Source organism: Lepidothrix coronata, unplaced genomic scaffold (genome assembly GCF_001604755.1).
Source record: "Lepidothrix coronata isolate B3197 unplaced genomic scaffold, Lepidothrix_coronata-1.0 Scaffold119, whole genome shotgun sequence".
NCBI classification, from domain to species: domain Eukaryota; kingdom Metazoa; phylum Chordata; class Aves; order Passeriformes; family Pipridae; genus Lepidothrix; species Lepidothrix coronata.
In genome coordinates, this window is record NW_016690299.1 from 2,228,787 (window position 1) to 2,252,365 (window position 23,579).

Genomic DNA, 23,579 nt, shown 5'->3' on the forward strand with positions numbered 1-23,579 from the left:
CTTCTTGACACAGTTTCCTTGTCCCCTCAGAGCTGTGCTCAGCTTTTTGTGCTCTGGTGGAGGGAATGTGGGAGATCTTCCCTGCTCTCCTTATCTTCCAAATGTCTGGCTGTTGCACTGGTTTTTCTGTCTTCAGTCCCATATACTTTAATTTAAATGGCAGCACCAGCAATCCCACCAGTGCCTGAGAGCTTTTTCCAAATGCTCCTCGAGCTCTGTCAGGCTTGGGGATGTAACCATTCCCTGGGGAGCTGTTCCAGTGCCCAACCACCCTCAGGGGGAAGAACCTTCTAGTGGAAGGTGTCCCTGCCCATGGCAGGGGATTGGAATGAGATTGTCTTTAAGGCCCCTTCCAACCCAAACCATTCTGTGATTCTCTGATGCCATTTTTTGTTGGTTTTTTTTCCAGAAATAGACGACGAATTCATCAAGAACTTGAAGATTTTGATTCCTTGGCTTCTTAGTCCCGAGAGCCTGGATGTTAAGGAGATCAATGGAAACCATATCACCTGTCGAGGCCTTGTGGAGTATTTTAAGGTATTGGCCTATTAAGAGAACATGGGTTTATTCACCTGTAGCCTTTTGCTCTAATTAAAGGGGAAAACAGGAGCAGGCAGGGCTGCCCTGATAGTCCTGACTCACTGCAGCAGAGGGCAAACACCTCATGGGCCTGTACCTGACCTCACAGTGAGCCCAAAAACTGGGAGGAGCTGTTTTCCTCCCCTGGAGAATTGAGGACTAGAGGGGGGTGAGCTGAGGGCTGTATTCCTGTTGCCTTTGGAAAGAGCTTATTTTTGTTGTCATGACTACTGGGACATTTCCACGCGAGGCATCGGTGAGTAATTCTCACCACCTGCTCTCCAGGGCTACCTGCCTCTGGCTCCTTCTCCCTCAGGGAAGGACAGAGGTAGGTGCAAATCCAATGGGAGGGTGACTGGAGCCTGGAGTGACTGATCCAGGCCACCCTGGGTCCACCCTGAGCCCCGTTACATCACATTTTCTGACCAAAGCCACCTCGTGCCAGTAACATCCTCCTCCTTTAGATCCTGTCAGAGCTGTGTCTGGAGCTGGGTGGGGGTGGTTGGTGTTGCTCATGTGTGCTGCATTCCATGTGATTTCCTGTTTTCCAGGCATACATAAAGATCTACCAAGGGGAAGAGTTGCCACACCCCAAGTCGATGCTGCAGGTATGTGAGTGGGAGCTGGTGGGAATCCACGCACTGGAATTGCCATTAATTCCCAGAGTTGTCCAGCTAGTGCATCACATTGGGTCTTCTGTGACTGCATTCCAAAAGCCTTAATGTAACAACCCAAGGAGCAGCGTTTTGGGAAGCATTTGGCAGTCGAGGGGCCTGACGTGGCTTAGGAATTGCCCCTTGGATGGGCTGTGGGGAATTGCTGGCTGCACAGCTCAGCTGGAATGATCCCCCACAGGTGAATAGGGGATCCATGGGGCCACACAGGGAGGTGACAGGGCTCTGCATGTAGGCAGTGGCTCCTGGGCTGCTGCTCCACTCCCGGAGCCAGCCGGCATTCCGGCATTCCAGAGGGTGCAGCTGTGGCTGTTTATATACAGCTGAGCCTTTTATCTCTTTCCTTGCTGTTTCCCACAGCCAAAGCCAAAGATTTCGTTGCTCTGGCTTGGAGGGAGGGAATCCTCTCTTTATACAGGCTTTTGGATGCGTAAATAGGGGATGATCTTATTTGGGATTGGTTGGAGGCTGGGAGAGCACGCTTGGCTAAGCAAGGGAGCTCCTGAATTCCGGGTGTCCACACGTGTGTCCTGGCTGTGAACACATGTGGACCATGAGTATCCAGAGAGCTACTTCCTGCTGTTGCACTGCTTAACCCTGTCCTTCTGCACCTTAATTTTGTGCCCCTTTTGCCCTTCTTACAGGCCACAGCAGAAGCCAACAATTTAGCAGCAGTTGCCACTGCCAAAGACACCTACAGCAAGAAGATGGAAGAGGTGGGTGGTGTTGAGCATGTCTGTTCACAGTGCTCCTGTCACTCCTGCATGGGATCCTGGAATGGTTTGGGATGGAAGGGGCCTTAAAGCTCATCTTGGTCCAATACCCCTGCCATGGACAGGGACACCTCCCACTAGACTAGGTTGCTTCAAACCCCTTCCAGCCTGGCCTGGGATACACTTCCAGGGATGGGGCAGCCACAGCTTCTCTGGGCAACCTGTGCCAGGGCCTCCCCACCCTCATAGGGAAGAATTTTTTCCCAATATCCCATCTAACCTTGCCCTCTGGCAGTGGGAAGCCATTCCTGGTTGTCCTGTCCCTCCGTGCCTTGTCCCCAGTCCCTCTCCAGCTCTCCTGGAGCCCCTTTAGGCCCTGGAAGGGGCTCTCAGGTCTCCCTGGAGTCTTCTCTTCTCCAGGCTGAACAGGCTCAACTCTACCCTTGTAGGGAAACCTCCCTGCTTGGTTTCCTAGTAGAAAATGTCCTTCATGGATTTGGCCAGGTGTCAGGGTTTCAAGGAGGGTCTGTACTATATTCCTGGTGGAAAAAGGCTCTTTCTCCCAGGCTGGAGGAGAGCAAAGCCTGATATCATGGCAGGACAGGGGAGGGTGAGTGACACATGGTCACTGCTTCATCCCATGGCAGCTCTCTGCAGACCACGTGGCCCCTGCTGAGCTTCCATTCTCTTCCCAGCGTTCCCCAAAAATGTAATGGAGTGGGGTGGTCACCTGTGCCATGGCTGGTGCTAATTAGGGGATAAAGTCATTATAAACTGGCTTTTCACCAGTGTCCTGCTCTGTCAGCCCAACCCTCAGCTCTGGTGAGGGGCTGGGTGTGATGTTTGAAGGTGGAGCTCAGACCCCTGGCTGTCTCAGCCACTTCCAGGCCCTCACTCTGTTCATCCATAGTATCCCAGGATTATATCACAGAACACTGGAAATCGCTGCCGGTTGGAGCTGCATGGCCAAACTGCACCTTAAAACTAATATATCCATACTCTGATGCACAAGGAAAATGCTTCCAAATAGGGCTTTCCAGCTCTGGAAGATGCTGGGATTCAGGGTCAGTGTCGGGAAGCTACGAGGGAATTGAGCAGGGAGCTGTGGGATGGGGCAGCAGCCGTCTGTTTAACCGGGTGGGCAGCCCAGTCGTGGAGCAATTCCTGCAGGATCCAGTGGTCCTGTAGAGCCCCAATCCCGGCGTTTTGCAGGTCTGTGGGGTGCTGCCGTTCCCGGGGGGTGACGTTCCAGGTGCCACCCCAGTGCCTTTCCCAACGCAGGTGTGCGGGGGGGACAAGCCCTTCCTGGCGCCCAGCGACCTGCAGAGCAAACACGCGGAGCTGCGGGAGGAGGCGGTGCGGCTGTTCCGGGGCGTGAAGAAGATGGGAGGGGAGGAGTTCAGCCGGAGGTACCTGCAGCAGCTGGAGGGGGAGATCGACGAGCTCTACATCCAGTACATCAAGCACAACGACAGCAAGAACATCTTCCACGCCGCCCGCACCCCGGCCACGCTCTTCGTCGTCATCTTCATCACCTACGTCATCGCCGGCGTCACCAGCTTCGTGGGCCTGGACATCATTGCCAGTCTGTGCAACATGATCATGGGCTTGACACTTATCACACTCTGTACCTGGGCTTATATCAGATACTCTGGGGAGTACAGAGAACTGGGAGCAGTAATAGACCAAGTGGCCGCAGCCTTGTGGGACCAGGTAGGATAAAAAGAGCTTTTGGTTTGAACAGAAAAACAAACCCCCCCACCCCACCCACCCCGCTGAGCTCTGGAGGGGATTTGCCTCCCCGTTGAGATGGTTTGGGATTTTAGGGCTGTTAGAGCCGGCAGATCCAGCTGCTCGTGCTGTGATCTGTGCCCTGTTTTAAGTGTTAACCCACTCCTTAGACCTTCCAGTGGGGAAAGGAGGGACGGAGGAATTGCTTTCAGTGCAGTTTGTGGAGTTTGCTGCAAAGTGAGGTGTCTTAGGGATGTCACAGCCCTGTGTTAGAGCAGGGTGAACAGCAGGGCTGGAGCTGCATCCCTGAGCCTCTGGAAAACAAGCTGTGTAGATCCGGGCTGGGCATGAGAAAACTCAAAGCAAGCTCTTTTGTTTTGGCTCTTTTTTTTTCCCCCTACTTGTCTTACCCATCACCAAATGTGAGTTGGTGGAGCCTCAGACCTTGTGGGAATGGGGCAGCTCTGCCATGGATCCCACTGGGATCCTCAGAGCCGGTGTGTGTGCTTGTCCTGTGCGTGTCTGTGTTAAAAAGGAAGATCCACCTCCCTCCCCTGGTTCAGGGCAGGGATTTTGGCTCTCCTGGGTCTGCTGGAGGTCAAGGCCAGGTTTTACCTCCGCCTGTTTTGGCACCAGGCCTTTCTTTCCTGTTACAGCCCTTCCCACTGCAGAGCTGGGGAAAGCCCAGACCCTGCATGTTCCACTGACCCCCTCTGCCCATCCAGGGGTGCAATCCATGTTCCCAGAGAGCTGGAAGGCTGCAGTGGCCTCCTGCTCTTCCATGGCAGAGCCGGGTGAGCTCATCCCTCAGAAACCACCAAGGGTTTGATTCCTGGCAGGAAGGGCCATTCTCCAGACCTTTACCTGCTCCTTCCCTCCTTTTCATCCACCAGCGAGGTTTCCATGGAAAGCAAGCACATTTCCCTGCTTCCCTGTGCTGCTGGAACTGCAGCTTGGGGAGAAAATAATGGAAGCATTTAATGATCAGTTCCTTCATTCCAGAGCTGGGTAGTGGCAGCACATCACCTGTGTCCCAGGTGGATTCATCCTGGCTTCCCTGTTGCCAGCAGCCTCAGCACCCCCAGTAACCCCCCCTCCAGTGGCTCTTTGCTCAGGGACACTTCCCAGCTGCCTTTGGGATTTGCTGGAATAGTCAAGCCCAGCATTTGCCCATCCCAGTGCAGGCAGCAGTGGGAGTTCAGCAAGAACAGGACACAGCAGGAAGTTGCTGCCCACTTACAAAATGCCCAGCTGGTGGAAAATAAAGAGGTTAAAGTGCCTGGAGCTGCTCCATGGCTCCTGCTGGCCTCCATGGCATTCCAACCAGAGGGAAAGTTCTCTGGAGCAGGAGCTGTGCAGGCGGGTGGTGCCGGGCTGGGCAGTGAGACTCTGCCCACCACGAGCCACAGGGCTGCCCCAGGGGGATTCCAAGCACTCATGGCTCCATCCATGGAAGTGGGACTGGATACAGGAGGGATGGACTGAGCGGTGAGGGGTCCTGCCTGTTTGGGATGAGCCTCCCTGGGGACACAGCAGGGATGAGCTCCGTGTGCTCCCATGGACACGTGTGATACACAGAGATGTTTCTCTCTCTTTCTGTCTCCCCCTTCCCAATGCCTCTCCCAGGGAAGCACGAATGAGGTAAGTGGCTCTTTGTTCTCCGCATGTTCCCTCGGGCCAGCTGGGCCCTGGGATCCCGGGAAAAGCCTCTTGGACCCGGCTGCACGTTTGGGCTTGTGGAGGACTGGGACTGTGGGGGCTCTGGGCAGCAGCTCTGGTTGTTCCCTTTGATACCAATGACTGGGGAAGGGTGTTGCTGTGGGAAGTGCTGGGAGCCAAGTGGGGGAGAGATGTGGGCAGGGAGTGTGATGATGTGATGGGGATTTTCATCTCCCATCAGTTCTGTTTGGGGATTTTCCAGTTGTGCTGAGAGGTCAAACCCAAACCCAGTTTGTTTTGGAGCACCAACTGTGCAGGTGCCTCTGCTCCCCTCAGGTGAGACCCCAGCTCTGGGGCACCAACAGGGATGTGGAGCTGCTGGAGCAAGTCCAGAGGAGGCCGTGGAGCTGCTCCAAGGGCTGGAGACCTTCTGCTTTGGAGACCTGGGAGAGCTGGGGGGGTTCACCTGGAGAAGAGAAGGCTCCAGGGAGACCTGAGAGCCCCTTCCAGGGCCTAAAGGGGCTCCAGGAGAGCTGGAGAGGGACTTGAGACAAGGGATGGAGGAACAGGACACAGGGAATGGCTTCCCACTGCCAGAGGGCAGGGAGAGATGGGATATTGGGAAGGAATTGTTGGCTGTGAGGGTGGGGAGGCCCTGGCACAGGTTTCCCAGAGAAGCTGTGGCTGCCCCTGGATCCCTGGAAGTGTCCAAGGCCAGGTTGGACGGGGCTTGAGGCAACCTGGTCCAGTGGAAGGTGTCCCTGCCCATGGCAGGGGGTGGCACTGGATGAGCTTTAAGATCCCTTCCAACACAAACCATTCTGTGATTCCATGATTTATGGACACAGCCACAGCAGCCCTTCCTGGGCTGGGCTCATTCCAGCTCCCCTTGCCCAGCAGTGCAGGATCCCAGTGCCCAGCTCTTTGCCAGGCCAGGGCCGAGGGCAACTGGAACCTTGTTCAGGCAGAGCCTTGTCAGCACCTGATTAACCCAAGACAGATTTCCCACTAATCTGCATTTACTGCTCACGTACCTTAATCCAGGATTGCAGCCAAGTGGCTCCCCAGTGAGGCTGTGACAGGACAGCTCCATCTTTTGAGCTGTCACCAAAGCCTGCCAGCTCCATCTGTCAGTGCCAGCACACTTTGGAGCCACTGAGTTACATGTGGAATCCCTCAAAAAGAAAACACAGCAGTTAAAAATCAGCCCATTCATCCCCTCCCAGCCAGGGCAGCTGTTTGGTGCCTCACTGATACCAAACCAGCAAGAGGCAGAACAGGGGCTTTGTTGTGGATGAGCTCTTGGACAAACCCTGCCAAGCAAAAATCAGCGCTGAGACACTGGTTTGGCATCAAAAAACACCCCAAAAATAGCCCAAAATGCTGCAAGGTCACTTATGGTTTGGAGGTGAACTCCTCCACCAGTCCTCTCTGTTCCCAGACAATCCCAAAACACCACTTCTGTTCCCTTTTGGGATGGGTTCAGCATCACCTTGGACATCCCTGGACTTTTCTCATCCCCCACCTTTTTCCTCCTTGCTGCAGCTTCAGCCTCCTTCATCCACACCCCGAGCACATGAGGAACACCCTGTCAGTGTGAGGGTTCCTGCCTGTCAGGTGCCTCTTCCCACCCCTTCCAGAGCTAATCCTGGCTCACCAACAGTTCCCAGCAGGAGCTGGTGGGATTTGGGTTGTTTTTTTGTTTTTTTTTAAAGTCTCCCAGTGACAATTTCATTTAAAATGGGAATGTCAGAGCCATGACAAGTCCTCTGCAGCCAGACCTGTGCCTTTTGTTCTGGGATAAAGGTGAGGGATGAAGGGGGATGTTGGATGGGGGAATTACTTGCCTTTCACCAACCTGTGGCCGCTCTGGTTCAGCACCGCAGCCACTCCTGAGTGTCCTGACCCTGGAGTCACTCCAGGACTAGTGGAAAATGGTAAAATCAGAAGGAAAAAATTGGCAACATCAGCAGAAAAACGATCAGGACAATGACCTGTCACCGCCCAGGGCCCTGGGTGTGATGCAGTTACGGATCTGCCTGGTGGGGAAAGCAAGTGCTGAGGCCGCAGGAATTTAACTCGTAGGGAAAAACAACCCCTGGGTGTCTCTTCCTCGTCATCCAAATTATTGATTGAATACAGCTCAGAAGGGGTGAGATGTTTGAAAAATTGGAACTGTAGAATCACAGAATTCCCTGAGTTGGAAGGGATAACCCAGTCCCACTCCTGGCCCTGCACAGACACCCCAGCAATCCCACCTTGTCCCTGAGAGCATTGTCTAAAGACTCCTGGAGCTCTGGCAGCCTTGGGGCCGTGCCCACTGCCCTGGGGAGCGTGTTCAGTGCCAACCACCCTCTGGGGGAAGAACCTTTCCCTGAGATCCACCCTCGCCCTGCCCTGGCACAGCTCCAGCCATTCCCTCGGGCCCTCACTCCGCGAGCTGGGGATCTCTGTGTGTCGGACACTTGTCACGATCGCGTCGGCGCACGGAACAAACACGGGCTGCGGTGGGCCGGGATGTGCCGCTGCGGAACGAGCGCGGGGTTGGGAATGGGATTGGGAACGGGGTTGGGAATGGGGTTGTAAGCGAGCTGTGTGTCTCTCCCCAGGCCTTGTACAAACTGTACAGCGCGGCCGCGACCCACAGGCACCTGTACCACCACGCCTTCCCCGCCCCGCGCGCCGAGCCCGACGGTCCCGACAGGAAGAAGGTGTGAATCCCAGCACGTTCCCGCCGATGCATGACGGAGGTGGTGGTGCCGCCATCTCCTCCTCGGATCCAAGCCCTCACCCTCGTTGTCCACCCCAGATGCCGCCGGGAGCGGGGAGCGCCGGTGCTGGCACGGCGGTGTCCGTCCGTCCGTCCGGCACAGCCGCAGCCGAGCGCTTTGGGCTGTCCCAGCCAGCGACTCCCAGCTCATCTTCAAAGCCTTATTTCCCCCTTCTTAATTAGTTCCCACTGAGGGAAACAAGTCATTTACGTGATACTGCAACTAAAAGAGGCCGAAGCTTATCCAAAAGCCAATTTATTTCAGGTACTTGAACGAGTTATAACATGTAACCACTTTTTTTTTTTCCCTTCAATTAACTAGTTAATGACATAAACATAATTAAAGGTGTATTAACTTGCTTTATCAGACACTGTAAGGGCACTTCTGCTGTTGGAATGTTAACGATGTGTGGGGAACGGGGCTGTTTCTGTTTGTCTGCACAAAGTGTCACTTTGTAGCTGTGTTGGAGGAAGTTTCACTGTATTTCTGTACATATTTATCCATGATAGTGCATAGGACGTGTGGTACAGTTCTATTCTTTTATTGTCAGGACTATTAAAGTTTGCTTTTGGTTCCTAAGAAGTTGGTTCGACAGGGAAAAGTTATTTACTAGCAAAAAAAAAAAGTTCTCGACCCCTCCTCCTCTGGGGTTTTTGACATTTCTGGTTTCATTTTTGGCTCTCACAGTTGGTGTTTTGTGGGTAATTTACCCACTGACAGGCCCAGAACACGGTGCCACCACTGCAATTGGAGCATCCCAAACCCACGTGGCTTTTACTGCTTGTAAGAACAGTTTACCTGATGTTCCAAAAGGCCCAAAAACCAGTCCCACGACCCTTCGTTCATCGAACAAAATGATTTTTATTGAATGAATAGGATTTACAAGAAATGTACTTTTTTTGTCTGCAGTGTTTATTGCACTGAAAAGAATCCATAAATAACATTTCAGGACAATTCATGAACCAGATGGAAATACTGGAGAGGGTAAGTGGACAATTAAAAATTTTCCCCAAGTGAGGAGCTTTAATACAAGACAAAAGCTCGTTAAAAAAGAACAGTAATTGCTGTTACATCCCTGATTTTCCCCGTGGGGTGGCACAGTGACAATGCCATTGCCTTCCCACCAGAGTGGGTCAGATTTTTGTGAAATGCAGTTTAGCCAGGATTTAAAAAACTCTGCTTCGAGATCTCGGTCTTTAGGAAGGTCCCAAGTGTTCCCCCTCTGAGTGAAAACAAGTAGTAAAATGTGAAGTAAAAAATAAGGCAACTCAGGCTCGGATCTGATGGGAGAAATCAGCTCCTGGTGCTCCTGAACAGGAACAGGGTTGGTGTTCTGTACATTAAAGCTGTAAACAAAGAGCAGAGCTCTCTCAGGAGAGGGATCCCAAATCCTGAGGGAAACACACCCTGAACTAGTCATTTGGATTTGGACAAGGTTTGGAAGCCGGAACGTTTCACACACAGTTGCATCTATTGCCCTTAAAAAATATATAAGTCAGCTTTTAATACTGCAGCTGACTGGGAGGAAAGAGAGTGGGAGCAGGGCTCTGATCAAACTCCACGCTGGTTTTCAGGATAACAAACTACTCCTTTGCATGGAGAGAAGGGGAAGGAAGAAGAAAAAAAAAAAAAAAAGGATTACCAAACAATCTCCATTTTTATAAACAACACATAATACATGTAGAAAAATACTCAAGAGGATAATAACAAAGGTGCAACGTCAACAAAAATAAGCTGCCTTTTCAACAAAAGCACTTTTTTTTTTTTTTTTTTTTTCAGGGTTTTGAGTGTGGGGTGGGGAAAAAAAAAAAAACAAAAAAACCACCAACCGAACAACCCCTCTTTTTTTTTTTTTTTAAAGCTGTTGAGTGTCCTCAGAGGGAGTCCGTGGGGAGGGGTCAATAGTTCTTGCCGTGCTGGGCGTACCACTGCTGGCGCTGCTGGCGGTGCTCCAGCTCGGTGAGCAGCGCCTGCCGGAACGCCTCGTACAGCTTCACGATCCGCTCCAGCTCCTTCATGAACAGCAGCTTCAGCATCCCCTGGTACGTGTCCAGGTCCGCCAGCTGGAACAGCTCCCACTTCAGGATGTGGTCATACCTGGGAGGGAAGGAAAAAGGGTTTAGACGTGGCAAATCCGCGGGTTTGGGGGTTTTTTGGGGGCTGACGGCAAAATCGGAGCCAGGTTGGAAACTGAGTCGGGAGAATCCCGGCACGATCCCTCAGATCACACCAAGACACCAGAAATACTGGAGAGCCCGTGAACTGATCAGAATAAAACAACTGAGAAAAATATAGAGGGTGAGAGAGCTGGGGGTGTTCACCTGGAGAAGAGAAGGATCCAGGGAGAGCTGAGAGCCCCTTGCAGGGCCTAAAGGGGCTCCAGGAGAGCTGGAGAGGGACTGGGGACAAGGCATGGAGGGACAGGACACAGGGAATGGCTTCCCACTGCCAGAGGGCAGGGTGAGATGGGATATTGGAAAGGAATTCCTGGCTGGGAGGGTGGGGAGGCCCTGGCACAGGTTTGCCCAGAGAAGCTGTGGCTGCCCCTGGATCCCTGGAAGTGTCCAAGGCCAGGTTGGACGGGGCTTGGAACAACCTGGGCTGGTGGAAGGTGTCCCAGCCCATGGCAGGGGGTGGCACTGGGTGATCTTTAATGTCCCTTCCAACCCAAACCATTCTGTTATTCCATGATTCCATGATTTAAAACTCTTAAAGGTGAAAGAAAAGTAGTGTTTCTTAAAAAGGAGCAAGACAGGCAGGAGGAAGTTACACCCTGAAGATGTTTCACATATTTTCTAAGCACGTGGTGCCGCTCTCACAAAGATAAACTGAAAGCAAATCCCACCCTCCACCCTCTGAGCTGCAAGAAGTGCTGTGATGATCTCAAGTAAGGCCCGAAACAAAGCAAATGTGAGAAACATTCGGTACAACTCCCTCATGTGCTGTGAGCAACAAAATCAGACATAAGCACGAGTTGTACTTTACATAGAAATTCTTTAGTTTCTAAGTGTGAGCTGCAGAAGGAAAAAAAAAAAAGGCAAAATCTCACTTGACAGGAGCCCTGGCGTAGACCTGGAGCCAGTCTGGGATCTCAGCAGTGTGGTAGGGGTTGGCAGGGACCAGCAGGGGTTGGCTGCGCTCCGCCGGCTGCGGCTGGTAGGACACGGGGGGCGGCTGGTCGTAACGGGGAACGCTGGGAGAGGACACAGGGAAAGCCGTGAGCTCCCAGGGTACCTGACACACCGACAGCATTGACCTCCGGATTTACTGTGACATTTATGCACAGATTGGTGTGTGCAAAGGCTGGTGGTGCAACCACACCGGGGGCGTGTTGCCTCGGCAGGTCTGCACCGAGCAGCTCGCCGTTGCTGTTTCAATCACAGGGTGAAATTCCCCTCACACCCACTCACCAGAGCACAGAAAAAGCATTGGATCTGGTTCTAAAACATTAAAGAAGTATTGAGTCAGTCAAATAATCCACCGTTTAATGTGTCAGAACAAATGCAGTCAGGCAGCAGCTGATGAGTTATTCCATATAAAGACATCCTCCTATATTTCTCATACATTCATATACAATATATATCATATATCTATCTTTTGTGCCACATGTTAAAAAACCTTCTCTTCCTGGGTACCAGGAAAATAGACTGAGTGGCAGGAATTCACTGTTGGATTTGGTTTATATTAGCTTTATTTTACCTGGAAAATACAAGTAGCTAAAACACCAATTTTCATTCTAGACAAGACTTAATTCACGTTTCAGATCTTCAGCCGTCTCTGTGAGCATCAGATCGAGTTTCTTTCCAGTCTAAACAGTTCAATTCTGCTCCCAGCAGCTTTGCTGTTTTACTGACAGCTGAAGAGCTGCTTTGTTGGAGTGACTGAGGAGCAATATCCTGTTTCTAAACTTGTGACAGAAGCACGAGACAAAACGCCGACAATTACACCTCCTCCTCAAGATCTGGGTTCTAAAAATAAGGTTTTGGCACGTTCAGACAAACCCGGTTCCGCTTTAACTGGATTAAGGGAAGCACAGGCACAGAGGAGGAGGTTGTCTGCCTCACCTGGGAGCACAGGGGTGTTTGTACTGAGCTCTTTTGTTGATGTGATCCACGTAGTAGACCCCGAATTCCGCGGACTCCACGCGCTCCCAGCCCGGCGGGAGCCCCTCCCGCTCCAAAGGGTGGCTCCAGTGAGTGGTGTTGGTGTTGTGATCTATGTAGTATTTCCTTCCTCTGATAGTCCAGTCCACTGACCAGCCAGGAGGAAGAGGTAAATCTTCAGAACTATGATTTGTTAAGTTTCCTAGAGATGTAGCAGCAACTCTCCCGATGCCTGAAAAAAAACGGGAGGATCAGGGTTTAGTTAAAGCTTCCCAGGAATGATCATTTCTGTCAACACACTGTTACAGCTCCACCATTTATCCATGAAAACCCCTCTTTTTCTAGTTACAGCCAGAAATTACAACTATCCAGGAAAATCACCGAACCCCAAAAATGTTTTTTAGGTGAGCCAGTGAAGAACAGCAACAGGATCAGGGAAAACGAGAGAGGAGGGAGGTGAAGGGCTGACAGGAATCAGTAGGTGATTAAATTCCCACCTCTTCCCTGGAAACACAACACACTTGGGGTTATTATCTACCACTGAATTTAAGAGACTGCTCACTGGCACTTCAAAATCTTAAAAATTAACATGCTGGATGGTGAGAGATGCACTACAGAAACACAGTTCCTTTCCTGCCCTTTCCTAGGGGTAATTAGGAAGCTGGTTGAAATTAAAGACATAATGGCAATTAAAGAACACAAAACAGAAAAACACCCCACCCCAAAAAAACCCCAACCACAAAACCACAGTGACATCATCAGGAATTTTGCAGGTCTCTTTCCATTCCTGGGAATCTACAACCTCCTGGATGTGTCAGCCCAAATTCAACTCCATTTTTTAAATCCTTTTCAGGGAACCCCCTCGGTTCCTCCAGTTCTGCAGTTAAACAGCCTCTGGCTCCAAAGAAATTCCCAATTGTCTTCTCATCCCACGGCCAAATGCATCTAGTCAATCCCAGTATCATCAGTGCCACCGTTTCCCACAGCCAGCAGAAGGGATTTGGGAGCCACCTTTCCCACTTTTTTTTGGGAGTCAGAGAGTGCCTCCATCACACATCCCACATTTACTGACGGGAATACACCCCTTTCCTCCTGTTTTTCAGGAATAGCATTTTTGTGTGATTGTTTTTTGAGGGAAGGGGAGGGAAAGGCAGAGTCTCTCTCGCCCAAAATGACAGACTGAAAACTGGGTGGGTTATTTCCCAATAAAACATGGCATTCATCAACAGTGAAGTTACAGGAAGGCTCCAGAGCAACTGGAGAAATAGGAAATAAATTTAAAGACCTCTCACACTGTTCCTCAAAAGTTCAAGCTCATCCACAAATCTTTTTCCAGCTTTTTCATGTTCTGAACTGTCTGGCCTTACAGGATTCCCTCTTGTTTCAGTACTTACCTATTTGTCAGCCTATAAGGGGAAGCTGTGTCCACCTTTAATTGGGATTTAAGCAACCTGGACCTCTACTTCCAGAGAAAAGAAACATCCTGGAGGCTTCCTGATCTCTGGAAGTCCTGGGGCAGGGAGGATATTCCAGCCCCTCACAGTGATGTCACTTGTTTGGTTTTCATTCCACCGACAAAATACAAACATTTCAGCTTCTTGAAAATACTTTGGATCAAAAAAAACAACCCTGGATTTTCTCCAATTAACTGGTTGTAATTTCCTGTACTCTCGTGACTATTTATATTTACATGTTTATATTATTATAGAATAGTCACTCTTTAACAGTGACCAATTAAATCAACACTGCCAGGAGATCTGAACACACAGACTGGGGATAAAAACCCCACCCCTATTTTCCGTCTGCTGTTCAAACCAGCACATGTTTTTTACAGTTCCTCCTCCTTAAATTCAGCAAATACACAGATATTTATATTTATTCCTCGGGGTAAAGGCTGATGCTTCCCACCACTTGGAAGATTGCATTAAAAGCTGCACCATCCACCCTCAGCACCAGAAGTTCTCCTGGATTCTCCCAACAGCAGCTTTTTGTTTGTTTGTTTGTTTGTTTAATTTCTGAGATTGCAGAGAACAAAAATAATACCAGGCCACAAATACATATCTGCCATTTTGATTTCAGCTATGAAGAAGCAGAGCCACACCAACAAAGTAAAACTTACATATCAACAGTGCTCCATGAACATGGAATCGAAGGCCAGATTTATAAACTGATGGCTGCCAATACTTCAGGGTGTAATTATTGTTTTTCCCCTTGAAATTGAAACTCATGTTGGGATATTCTCTGCGTTGGAAGTTTCATGATGTTGATATTCATAGTGCCTTAAAGCCACCAACCCACTGTGGCATTAAAATCAACAACTGGTACAATTTAGACTTTTTTTTTTTCTCCTATAAACGGAGTTTCATTAGAGAGATCAAAAGAAATTATATATTGGTTTTCCTGATAAACCTCAGCAGATGCTCCTTTGAGGGAGAGTGGATACACAGGTAAGAGAAAAAGCCCCTGCTGTGTTTCTGAACGAGAAGAGAAGAGGAAAATTGACTTTTTTTAGATACATACACCTGTAAGTATCAATAATAAGACTGAACAACACCGAGAGTAAATTCCTATGTGATCTCTCCCAAAATATAAACCAAAGAAGAAAGTTCCAAGCTCCAGCCTAAACCCACGGACTGCTGACACTGCCTTTTCCATGGCACATTGCCAGGAATGACCCTCTTCTGAGTTTAAATTCCAGGTAAGGTCTGAGCCCTGAACCTAAGCAAGACAGAAATTCTCATTATTCCTGCTTTCCTGAGGAACAGAGTTGCTTGAATTATCTGCTTTTTCCAAATGTCTCCTTTCCTCTGCTTTGAGAGGATGAGCACTGGTCTTCACAAACTCCCCTGAGTGGCACTGTCAAATCTCAGGGATGGTCAACAATTAATCTGAAATTTATGCAGTTGTGAATCCTTTTCAGGATGTCTCTTCAGGGCTTTTCTAGCCTCATTTGGTAATTCTGGGTATAATGATATAACATAATATATAATGGGGTGTATGTGGTATATAATGGGGTATTATGTGGTATATAATGGGGTTGCTGTTGCTTTTAAGGAACATCAATGCTGAAATTATTTGAGGCTTTGCTTTTTCCTCCCATTTCTAAAACACAGAATCTTCAATTTTAAGGTCTTGAATTACCACCCTGAACTTTGAGCACCACGTTCCAGTGCACTGTAAAGAGCTCCTTCTCTCAAAAATGTATCTTAAGGTAATAAAAGTCACGAATGTGAAAAATCTGGAGTGTTTTCTTCAGCCAAGGAGGCTGTGTTGGGTTTGTTCCCTCAGGATGGAACAAAGGAAACTGGAATTGATGTGTCAGAGCTTTCCCAGCCCTGTGAAGGGCGTTCATTCCCTGCCTGGAAAGAAGTCCAAGTCCTTTGGAGGAAAGATTTCCAGGTCAGCAAAGGGCAGTTCTTCAGTCTGTTGGGCAGACAGGACAGGAGGAAAATCCCAGCACCAGTATAATGGAAAAAGAGGAAAAACCTCCGAGGAGAAAGTCTCCCTTTCGTAGGAACTGTGCTGATGTTGGCAGGGAAGTTCCAGAGCCCAGGAACTCCCCACAGCTGCCTCCAACCACATTCCAAAGTGCTGAAGGGCAAATCTCACAAACCAGTGTGTGTCTTTAACCAGCCCAATTGTCTCGAGAGCCTTTTCCCAGGATGCCAAAATCCTCTCCCTTCCCCTCATCAAACCGGGATGAAGAACAGGAAGAGAAGACGAACCAACTGTTTGATTTTCGGGGAACAAGGAACAACAAAACAGCAAAGAGCAGCTCCAATCACTTCTGTCTGGACAGGCCTGCAGGTCCCAGGCCCTCCTAACCCATTCCAAAGCATCCAAAGGAACTTCCTGAGCACAGGCACCTCTTTTGTCGGAGGGAATGGGGCGTTCCAAACAAGCACAACTTCACAAGCAGGAAATGACGGGAAGGACTGTGAAAGCTGCAAGAATTATGCTGCAAAATTACTGCAAAAATCAGCACAAAGGAAGAAAAGGGCAGGAACTGCCACTTGTTTGAAAATGAGAGAGGTGTAAACACCTAAAAAGTGTGGCTGTTTTAGCCCTAGACAGGTTTCATGTAACAATCTGTATTTATTTTGCTCTTTTATGAAACACGGACACCGCTCTGCAATTTTTTACGAGGTTTACAAGACGAACCTACTTTCACCTCCTTAATTGTTTCTCTCCTCTGCCATCCCAGTGAACTAATTCCAATCCAAAAGTCCCTCCACACTGTGATTTCAATCTCAGCAATTTTTTCATAGACACAGAAGAATGTTCTTACCGCTCACACAGGGACAAATAACTCTGAGGTCTTGGTTACAAGTTACTTCCAAGCTACACTGTAGGTATAACTTCAACCACAGACCTCCCCAAAACTTTAACCTAGAAGAGAGGAAAGACATGGCCAGGAAAGACAGGTAAAGGCTCTTAGAAATAAGTTTGAAAAGGACACTAAAAAAAAAAAATAAAAAAAATAATAAAGAAATAAAAAAGTTCAAGAAATGCCACAGAGGTAGGTAAACATATAAAACCAGGAGGTATCTCAACTGAGAACTCTGTTCAGAGAAATCAGCAACACTGGATTGGTAATTAAAAGTAAATTTAATGAAAATAAGAAAAGGAGAACGTGGGAGAATTGAATAATGACAGAGAAAACACGACTTCAAGGGGAAATGCTTGTGAAAGAACATGTAATGCTGTCAACAAACTGCTGAAAAACCACGGGGCTTGCTTTGCTGAACACCCTGAAGAGCTCACTGAGAACATGTTTGCAACTTCTCTCCAAATTATAAGGAGGAGAATCTTTATTCTGAGTGAAAGCTGAAATTCTCACTTCCCAAAAAACCACCCGGTGGAACCACCACTAAATGAAACATTCACCAACAGCAACAACTCCTTGTGTTCATCAGGCAACGTTTCCTTGGGAATCCACCCAAAACGCACCAGAACTGACCTCTGGAGGGAGGGTGAGAGAGGAGGGAAAGGGGAGAAAGCAGCATTTACAGACTCCACCCAATAAAGAGATTTTTTTAACTGGAAACTGCAGGTATGAGGCAATTTTGCCAACGATTATCTCAATGAATAATATCGATCAGGTCGAACATTTAGAAGCAGCAAGGCAGATGCAGAAGAAAAAAAGGAATTTAGACAAAGACAATGAAAGCAAAAGGCCTGCCTCGGGATTCTGGAACTGTGGGGGAAAAAAAGGAACAAGAAATGAAAGAAAAATTACTGTAGCAGCTCAAGGGAAACACTCAAGGTTTGAATGATGGTTCAAAAAAAAAAAGGAAGCTTCGCAGTGAGATGAAAGCAAGAAAATCTAAGGTTTTCTTATATTGGGCCACATAATTCTTTGGCTGAGAAAAAGTAACAGCAATAATTGAAAAGACGTAAAAAATGAAGGACACAAGTGACATTCTTACTGTGGTGAAGCTGAGAGAGGAATTTCGGAGTTCGTGTTCCATGCTGAGATAAATTTAAAAGTAAAAAAACAAAACAGAGGAAAGGGAAACACTCTGGCAGACAAAAGGCTCACCCTTGTCACTCCCTGCAAATGCACGAGATTAAATCCTCCCCCCCCTTACAAAATCTGTGTAGAATTTGTTCAAACTATTGAATGTTAAATATGAGGTTGAATGACAGAGACCAAACAAACAGCAGCAGCTCCTTCATGACTTCCAGGGCTAAGGGGACACAGGTAAACAAACAGCAGGGGGGAAAAAGTTTATTTAGAAAGAAGAAATTGCTACAATTGAGAAAAATATGGCTGTGAAGCCCTGCTTTTAGCTTCTTTTGAAGATCTGATAGATTAACCTCCACCTTCGGGCCAGAGCTTTAATTTTTGAAGTCTCCTCAGCAGACACAGCAAGTGTAGTAATTTTGAACTCAAACTGATGGATTGGTTTGTGAAATCCTCCCCTCCTGCCTCTCTTCCCCAAATTATCCCAGCACAACTCTCCCAGATGCTCGTTACCTGCACCAGGTGAGGGTTTCATGACTGTTGGATGAGCAACAAGCAGCAGAGATGGAGGTAAATCAGATGCATTTAGCAAAATAAAGGAGGATTAAAGCAGCAAGACTTAAAAGCTCAGCATTTCAGAATTTCCTGCCTGACAGCTCCCACATCCCCCTTCTATCACTTCTCATGGAAATGTTCCTGTGGTAAAGGAAACACAGGTCCCTGACAGGTTCTAATTCCACACAGGAGCTCAGCAGCATTGAATGCTGGATGTTCTTCCTGGCAGGTTTATTTTTCTAGACAGGAGATTTATTTTATTAGAGACTAATTGCTATTTTGTTTGCAGATTACAAGTGACAATGTATTTAACGTTGAAGGCACGTTATTTACAGGTTTGAAATGTTTCTGTCAAACTCCTCCTTGGAGCATCAAATACAGAATCAAATATTTCAGAAAAGTAGTATTTAATGGCTTCTTCTTTCTTAAGCTGTTCTTTAGAAAACAAAGACAAGTGAAAAACTGAGGGGGAAAACAGGTATATTTACAAACAACATTAAAAGCTAAAAGGAAGGAGTCAAGGACCAGGACCAGATGCCAATTTGCAAATTACACAAAGCAATCATTCCTCCCTTAGACTATTCATAAGCAATTATTTTAATTATTGAGGTCAAATTAAAACAATGACATTAAATAACAAGACAATGAGAGTTAAAATAGAATGATAATAACAACAACAACGATGCTGCAATGTTATAATCTAGAGCTGTTGGTTATTCTCTCTGTCATGAAACTGGATGCCCCCTAATAAATAATAAGAACAAAATACCTTCTTAGCCAGGGACTGATGCAACTTTGTGTAGAGGAGTTGCATGTATACTTGGCATTAAGAAAACCAAAATCTGCTTAAACTTATCCCATTTATTTAATAAATAAAGAGCCTGTAAAGAGTATCTTCCCTTTCTGGATACACGTGATCAAATTCTCAACTCTAACCACACAGAAACATCACGGAAAAGCAGCTCCGTCCTACACAGCCCAGCTCCTAAAAACATCATCCAGGTGCACCCAAACTCTCAGCAAAACCCCTAAAAGCCCTTACCTGAGGTGTGCCTCCCATGATTCTGGGACATCCTCTGGAAAAGCTCGCTGTTGTGCTCGTAATACCTGTAGTCCTCGTGGGCTCGGTCGCTCACCTGCCGCCTCCTCTGGGCCTCGTAAAAGTGATCATAATAATAACACCGGGCTCCGGGGTCTCCGTTTTCCAGCCCGGGACTGGCTTCTGTCAGGAAGGACTGGGAGGAAGAGCCGTATTCCCTTGGGACATCAGCCAGACTCCTGGCCAGATAGGAGGGTGCAGACAGTCTGTTGCTCTCCCGCCTCATTATCTCGTGGGGCGGCCTCTGCACTGGGGTTCGGAGGAAGCTCTGGTTCCTGGAAACAATTCCATCTCCTCCAGGGGCGTAGGCAGAGGGCGTGGAGTCGGGAGGGCAGATGTCAGTTCGTCTTGGAATGGTCGGACCGTGGCGGATAAAGGAAGGCATCAGGTCTGGTAAAGAGCAGGGAAGAGAAGTCAGAACTCTGCCCGCACTTCCACGTAAAAGCCTCCGACCACCGCCCTAGAACTGAGGGAATTCCTGTGTAAAACCCATTTAATGCACATGCAGACAGACTGGGAATGCTGCAGGGTGTCCTGGTGCAACAGGAACCAGCACACCCTCCACCAGCAACAAACTGGTGCCAGGATGGTGCAGTTTTGCCAGTTCAAACCAAGCCCAAACCCATCAAAAAGCACACAAACAAAAAACCCCAACCCACCCACTCTGTGCTGTGGCTGCATCAGTCAGGGTTTGCATCTGTTAGAAGGGTCAAGAAAATCCCAATATCCTGGCTACTACTTCATTGGGGACACTGTGCTTACAAACTGGGAATAACAAGATGTTAACGCCCACAGGCTCACAGGAATCCAGGGTGGAAACAGGAACAGAATCCACACCATGTCCACCCATCCCAAAATCACCGGGCTCAGCCAGAAAAATGCTGTCACTCTGCACATGCTAAATCCTCAAATTATCATGGAGATATTTCACTTTCTCTCCTTTACAGTTTCACTGCCTCCCTCCAGTAAGCGAAACGTTCCTCCTCTCCCTGCTTTTACTTTCAGTGTGGTATAAATTAAGTAGTTCCCTCCAGCTAAGTCGACACGAATGACAGCTTTCATTCAGAACGAGGTTGTGCCTATTATTAATTACTTTTTATTAATAAGCTCTTACAGGTAAAATGTAAATCTTAGGGTAAAAATCTGGTGCACCCCAGAAGGCGTCAGCAGTAAATTTATCGTGATCACTCCACGGCATGTAAGAGCATAAATGAGTAAATTTATGAACACCTCAGACACACCCACAGCTTAACAGAACGAAAATCAGTTGGGTTTTTGTGTTTAAGGACTAAGCCAATGCAACCAAACTACTAAATTATTTTGCCTGTTGACTGAGGAACCAGTTGTTCGTGCAGCAAACACTCCCAGAAAAGCTGAGTGCCTGCTCCTGCCAGCAAATCAGTTTTTGCTAGCTGGGAACTCCAACCTAATCCCGCAATTACAGAGTAAATAAACACATTTCAGTCTCGGGTTGCCATCAAAGACCAACAAAAAAAAAAAAAAAGAAAACTTAGTGTCTTTTCAGTGGGTGTTTGCCAGTGTTCTGTCCAGTCTCAGGAAAACGGGGCTGTGGCATCAGAGCCAGGTGAGCCACGGGAAGCTCCTGCATTCCAGGTGACCTCACCGGGCTGAGTCACGGATAGGACCTGGAGCGTTTGCTTCCGCGGGGATTTTATGCAACTGCCTGCCAGGACAGTTATCTCATTCCCAAAGCACATCGGGAAAACAACCACTCCATTCTGGAAAGAGAGAGGTCACGGAATCACGGAATCACAGACTGGTTTGGGTTGGAAGGGACATTAAAGGCCACCCATCGTGTTCCATCCCCTGCCACGGGCAGGGACACCTTCCACCAGCCCAGAGTGCTCCAAGACCATCCAACCTGGCCCTGTGATCTCTTAATTTACGCAAAAACGAAGTGTGGAGACTCCGTGAGCCCCGACCTGCCGAAACCGAGGAGCTGAGAACTGAGGAAATCACAAACCCCTCCAAGCTGGGGTACGATGAGCACCCGACGCGCGTAGCGCTCTCTTTCAAAGTGGGGCTCCCTTTATCTTCCCTCCGTCACCTCCCAGGGCTCACAAAGGAATTAAACACACACATATACGGAGAGAAAGAGAGAAATACCCCCACACACAAACACACACAGGGATGACCCCCCATCCTCCACGGGCGCCCCCCGAGGCCGCGCCGCTCCAGGCCCCGCTCCGGCCGCACACAAAGGCCTCGGGCTCGTCCCCCCGGACCCCGGGCTGGTGTCCCCGCGGCGTCCCCCCCGACACTCACTCCTCAGGAGCGGGCTCGTCTCCTTCTTCACGTACTTCCCCTGCACCTCGCCCGGCTTGGAGAGCTCCGTCCGCGTCTTCTTCCGCGACAGCATCCCACCTCCCGGCGCGCCGCCACCGCCCGCATGCCCGGCGCCGCTCCCCGCTCCGCAGGGCGGGGGGGGTCCGGCCGCCCCCGGGGATCGGGACGGGGCCGCGATCGGGCCGGGGATGGGGAGCGGGGCCGGGCCGGGGGTCGCTGAGGGGACGCGGCGGGCGCGCGGGGCCTTGTGGGAAGGCGGCGGCCGCCGCCCTCCGGGCCGGCCGCGGGCAGCGCAGGGGAGGGGGCGCCGCCACAGCGCCCCCGCGCGGCCGGGAGGGCGCGGCCCCGGCCCTCACGGGGACGGGCAGTCCCGGGGTGCCGGGGAAACCCGGAATGCCCGAACCCCGGAGAGTCCCGTAATCTCAAAGTCACGGAGTGACAGAATCACTGAGCCGCAGAACCACCGAGCTTGAAAAACAGATCATCGAGTCCAAACCTGTGCCCGATGCCCACCTTGTCCTCCAGCCCGGAGCACTGAGTGCCGCGTCCAGTCCTTCCTGGGGCACCTCCAGGGATGGGGACTCCACCACCTCCCTGGGCAGCCCCTTTCAATGTCCAATCATTCTTTCTGTAAAGAAATTCCTCCTGATGTCCCACCTGAACCTCCTTTGGTGGAACTTGAGGCCATTCCCTCTCCTGTCCCTTGTTCCCTGGGAGCAGAGCCTGACCCCCCCCCCGGCTCCCCCCTCCTGTCAGGGGGTTGCAGAGCCAGAAGGTCCCCCCTGAGCCTCCTTTTCTCCAGGCTGAGCCCCCCCAGCTCCCTCAGCCCCTCCTGCTGCTCCAGCCCCTTCCCAGATCCATTCCTGTCCCTGGACACCCTCCAGTCCCTCAATGTCCTTCTTTAATTGAGGGACACAAAACTGGACACAGCACTCGAGGTGTGGCCTCACCAGTGCCCAGAAAAGGGGATCAGTCACTTCCCTGGTCCTGCTGGCCACACTATTCCTGATACAGACCAGGTGCCATTTGCCTTCTCGGTCACCTGGGCACACGCACTGACTTATCTTGTCCTTCTCTAGGACAAGAGGCACAGGGCAGAAAGCGATGCCCAGGAATTTCCACCTGGACACGAGGAAGAACTTTCCTGTGCAGTGACTGAGCACTGAACAGATTGCCCAGAGAGGGTGTGGAATCTCCTCACTGGGGATATTCCAGAGCCATCTGGACGCAATCCTGTGCTCTGGGATGACCCTGCTTGAGCATGGAGCTGGGACCAGATGATCCGCTGTGGTGCCTTCCAACCTGACCCATCCTGGGATTCTGTGAACCTCCCCTGTCTCAGTTTAATGCCGTTTCCTCTTGTCCTCACACTGGTCATCAAAAGAGGAAGATTTAGAAGGTTAAAAGGTGCCCGGTTCTGGGCTCCTCAGGACAAGAGATATGGAGCTCCTGAAGTAAGTCCAGTGAAGGAGGACTGTGGAGATGATGAGGGTACTGGAGCACCTCATGTGAGGACAGGCTGAGGGAGCTGGGGCAGTTCAGACTCGAGGAGACTGAGGGGGATCTTATCAATGTATAGAAGTGTTTGAAGGGAGGGTGCAAATAAAATGGCATGGAGCTGTGCCAGGAGAGGTTTAGGTTGGATCTCAGGAAAAGGCTCTTCCCCCAGAGGGTGGTTGGCACTGAACAGGCTCCCCAGGGCAGTGGGCACGGCCCCAAGGCTGCCAGAGCTCCAGGAGTCTTTAGACAACGTTCTCAGGGACAAGGTGGGATTGTTGGGGTATCTTGGGCAGGGCCAGGGTTTGGAGTGGATGATCCTTGTGGGTCCCTTCCAACTCAAGATATTCTGTGGTTCTAAGAGGATGAACCAGGCTCTGCTTGGTGGTGCTCAGCAATAAGATGAGAAGCAACAGGCAGAAAG

At 49.7% G+C, this 23,579-nt stretch overlaps 2 protein-coding genes across 2 annotated transcripts in view; one reads left to right on the top strand and one right to left on the bottom strand.

The window, feature by feature from the left end:
• The window catches only part of ATL1 (atlastin GTPase 1), a 30,097-nt gene extending 21,388 nt beyond the window's left edge, over nucleotides 1–8,709 (top strand). The window contains 6 exon segments of the mRNA XM_017825440.1: nucleotides 408–537; nucleotides 1,131–1,187; nucleotides 1,898–1,969; nucleotides 3,248–3,679; nucleotides 5,324–5,338; nucleotides 7,966–8,709. Of these exon segments, the coding sequence (XP_017680929.1) occupies nucleotides 408–537; nucleotides 1,131–1,187; nucleotides 1,898–1,969; nucleotides 3,248–3,679; nucleotides 5,324–5,338; nucleotides 7,966–8,073 (814 nt within the window). The 3' untranslated portion in view covers nucleotides 8,074–8,709.
• Nucleotides 8,710–9,595: 886 nt separating this feature from the next.
• SAV1 (salvador family WW domain containing protein 1) lies at nucleotides 9,596–21,779 on the bottom strand. The gene is made up of 5 exons (XM_017825502.1): nucleotides 21,638–21,779; nucleotides 19,295–19,741; nucleotides 12,192–12,462; nucleotides 11,177–11,320; nucleotides 9,596–10,224 (listed from the first exon to the last, which is right to left on the bottom strand). The coding sequence occupies exons 1-5, from the start codon at nucleotides 21,729–21,731 to the stop codon at nucleotides 10,026–10,028; spliced, it is 1,155 nt and encodes a 384-aa protein (XP_017680991.1). The 5' UTR covers nucleotides 21,732–21,779; the 3' UTR covers nucleotides 9,596–10,025.
• Nucleotides 21,780–23,579: the final 1,800 nt, after the last annotated feature.

Excerpts from the sequence above, each read along its gene's own strand:
- SAV1 (XM_017825502.1), bottom strand. The coding sequence starts at position 21,731 with ATGCTGTCGCGGAAGAAGACGCGGACGGAGCTCTCCAAGCCGGGCGAG. Across the intron at positions 12,463-19,294 it reads TCATGGGAGGCACACCTCAG|GCATCGGGAGAGTTGCTGCT; the intron begins GTAAGGGCTTTT and ends GTTTTTTTTCAG. Across the intron at positions 11,321-12,191 it reads AAACACCCCTGTGCTCCCAG|CGTTCCCCGTTACGACCAGC; the intron begins GTGAGGCAGACA and ends GTCCTCTCCCAG.